Below are 2,802 nucleotides of genomic sequence, written 5' to 3' on the forward strand. Positions count from 1 at the left end.
TACCAAGAGTTTTCAACTGAAAAAAAAAATGAGGTGGTGTATCAATTTTAGCGTGATAGCGCTGTACTTCCGCTCAGAGGAAAAGCAGTGCGCGTCGTAACGCGAATTCAGGATTGGTCGAGAGGGTTCTAACGTCACATGTTTGACTGTGGAATGAAGAGGAATAAAACCTGAGTTGAATTAATATCGTGTGCTCGTAGCATGATCAAATGTTATTATCACATGTTAGGGTGTAATTTAATTCTGCTGAAAGAAAAATTGGGATAATTCGTTAGGCATCGAACCCATGACTCTTTTGTTGCGGGTCAGACGCGCTAAGCCTAAGCCATTGAGGTTTATGTTTTACGCGATATTTTTAAAGCGCCCGTCGTTCAGAGAATCCGACGTCGTTGTCGACAGCGTCATGAGCTAGAAGTCCCCGAAAGCTTTGTCGTCTAGGATAATTTGCACAGCAAATAAAAATCGTATTTTTTGTCGACTTTGCGCAGTGCCACTCTCTATTGCGGTATTAACTCTCACGCAAGAAAGATTAAGACAAGGACATGAAGAGAGCATAAAAAAGATGGCACAGAGAAGCGCAGAAAGTACGAGTCCATTTTGATGCCTTTATACATATATATATATATATATCACTTGCATATATACATATTTATTGATGAAACTTATGTCAAGCAAATAATCACTAATTAGGTTCCGCCATTTCTGGCGACCTCGGCTTGCTCAATTCCCCAGCGTCAAAATTACGCAAGCTGATTGTGTATTATTCGAGAAGACGATACGCAACTCTGCACAAAAAAAAAAGAGCTCTTTCTTCATCTTTATGCCACTATACTTTTGTCTGAGCCTGCAGGGCTGATATAGCATTTTCTTAATAAGAAAAATTCTTCCTCAACCATAGAAAACTTACGGTGCTGCCATTTATTGAACCGGAGTGCACGACGGCAGAACAGAACTAGGATAGCGAAATAATATTCGTAAACCAGAGAAAATAATTATTTAATCTCCTGGAAGCTATGCACAGGCAGTGATAGTTCGGGGAAAAAAAAGTCTGGCCGTTGTTAAAACTGAAGGTATTGGACTTGTCCTAGGAGTTTTCATAGATTTCTGAGAAAGTCGTCAGTCGGGCACCCAGGGAAAGAGATGAGCAGGAGGATTATTGCCGCTTCCACAGCATGGGAGGCCGCTCTTTCTTGGTCAACTGGACGCACTCCTTGAGAAGGTTGCGGCAGTACCCTTCCTTGCAGTAGCAGCCGTATCCGCAATTTTTGGGGCACAGGCTGAAGACCTTCCTCAGAAAGCAAGCTTGCTCGGCGCAGCTCCCTCTGGCGCACTTTGTGTAAACCTCATTAGCCTTCTTGCAGCCTGCGAAGGGGAAGTGAAAATACATTTTCGAGATGTAGGGACCGCTGTAGTCGTCAAGCGCCTAGGAGGTGTGAAGATAATCGGCCCAGCATTGGAAACGTATTGGCAACGGCCGGTTCAAGAAAGTACCAGAGTGAGACCATCAGCTGTAGAAACAATCAGCTGTAGAAGCATGCGACATTCAAGAAACCTGTGAAGGCACAAAGAGTACACTTGCGGTTGGGCTGAAAGGCTAGATAGTAAGCTACCAGATAGCAGTGGCAATTAACATACGACCGACAAAAACTTAAAAATAATAAAAAAATAAGCTTGACATCATCCCACCGTACCTTGCTTTGCGACATGAGGGTTTTATTTTCATCTATCGGCAGTCTTTTTCACTGGTATGCCGGCTGTGCGCCAAATTGAACCAATAGTAAGTGGATGAATATCGCCTTTTCACTGACGTTTAAATCTAGTCCTTGGTGTCAATGCGACTTGCGTCCGACCATAGGGGAAGTGGTCCGACCATAGGGGAAGGACAGAATGAAAATTTCCTGGCAAGTTTGTGGAAACAAAACTAGAATATTTTACTTACGTGGATTTTTTGGTTTCCAAGGCCAATTCGGAAGCCATTTCTTAGGCGGCCATACAGAATTCCATATGCTCTGCAACTTTCCAAGCGATTTCTTAGGCCACGAGACACCATTCGCAGCTGAACGTTGATCATTAGCTGTCGGCAGGTTTTGCTCGGAAGCACTTGGTCCTGCACTCGCTGGCCGAAAGAGTACACACACTGTGGCCAGCACCAAAAGGCTCCATATGCTAGTCTTCGCCATTTTGTGCGCAAGTGCGCTGGCGGTCAGCACACACTGGCAGAGACGTCCTTTTCGTGATTTTTTTCTCCATAAGCAGCAGTGCTTTTAGGAACTTGCAGTCCTTTCTCCTATTTGCGACCTTGTTTACAAAAGCCACTGCTCGGGTTCACAATACCCATTGTCGCGGGTGCTCATGTTGCGAACGCCCCTCATGCGATCATTGATTTTTCGAACCTTTGCGTAAAAGCCTCTTTTACTCATCTATTCTTTCTTTTTTTGGGTGGAGAGGGGGTATTTATTTCCCCCTACAATAAGTTTATTGCGCCATTTTCCTTTAGCTATTAGCAAAGCTAGCATCTATATTTCTACCTTGAAAATAAAAAAAGCTTGAGGGTCACTTAAGCTCCGCCTTAAGAGCATGAGGCGATATCTTTAACAGGGCCCTTCATTGGCTTGGGTCCTCTTTTGGTAGTCGATTCCATATAGGGACATTGTTCTTTCTTTCTCCATCACATAATGCTTAAAACAGCCTCAAGACTGCAAAGCTTTAGCATTACAGATTCCTTCTGAGCAAGTACTTCTCGGTCGCCTGCCTACGAGTTCATATATGCGGAATCGGTTATTGTCTCGGTTATTGTCTACA

General features: G+C 43.9%; 1 protein-coding gene across 1 annotated transcript; it reads right to left on the reverse strand.

The window, feature by feature from the left end:
* Positions 1-749: 749 nt before the first annotated feature.
* LOC149348378 (uncharacterized) lies at positions 750-2,272 on the reverse strand. The gene is made up of 2 exons (XM_089585807.1): positions 1,940-2,272; positions 750-1,362 (listed from the first exon to the last, which is right to left on the reverse strand). Exons 1-2 carry the CDS (start codon positions 2,178-2,180, stop codon positions 1,154-1,156), a joined length of 450 nt encoding a protein of 149 aa, XP_089441933.1. The 5' UTR covers positions 2,181-2,272; the 3' UTR covers positions 750-1,153.
* Positions 2,273-2,802: the final 530 nt, after the last annotated feature.

The sequence above is a fragment of the Amblyomma mixtum genome, chromosome 4 (assembly GCF_055824585.1).
Source record: "Amblyomma mixtum isolate Tamu chromosome 4, ASM5582458v1, whole genome shotgun sequence".
Lineage (NCBI taxonomy): Eukaryota > Metazoa > Arthropoda > Arachnida > Ixodida > Ixodidae > Amblyomma > Amblyomma mixtum.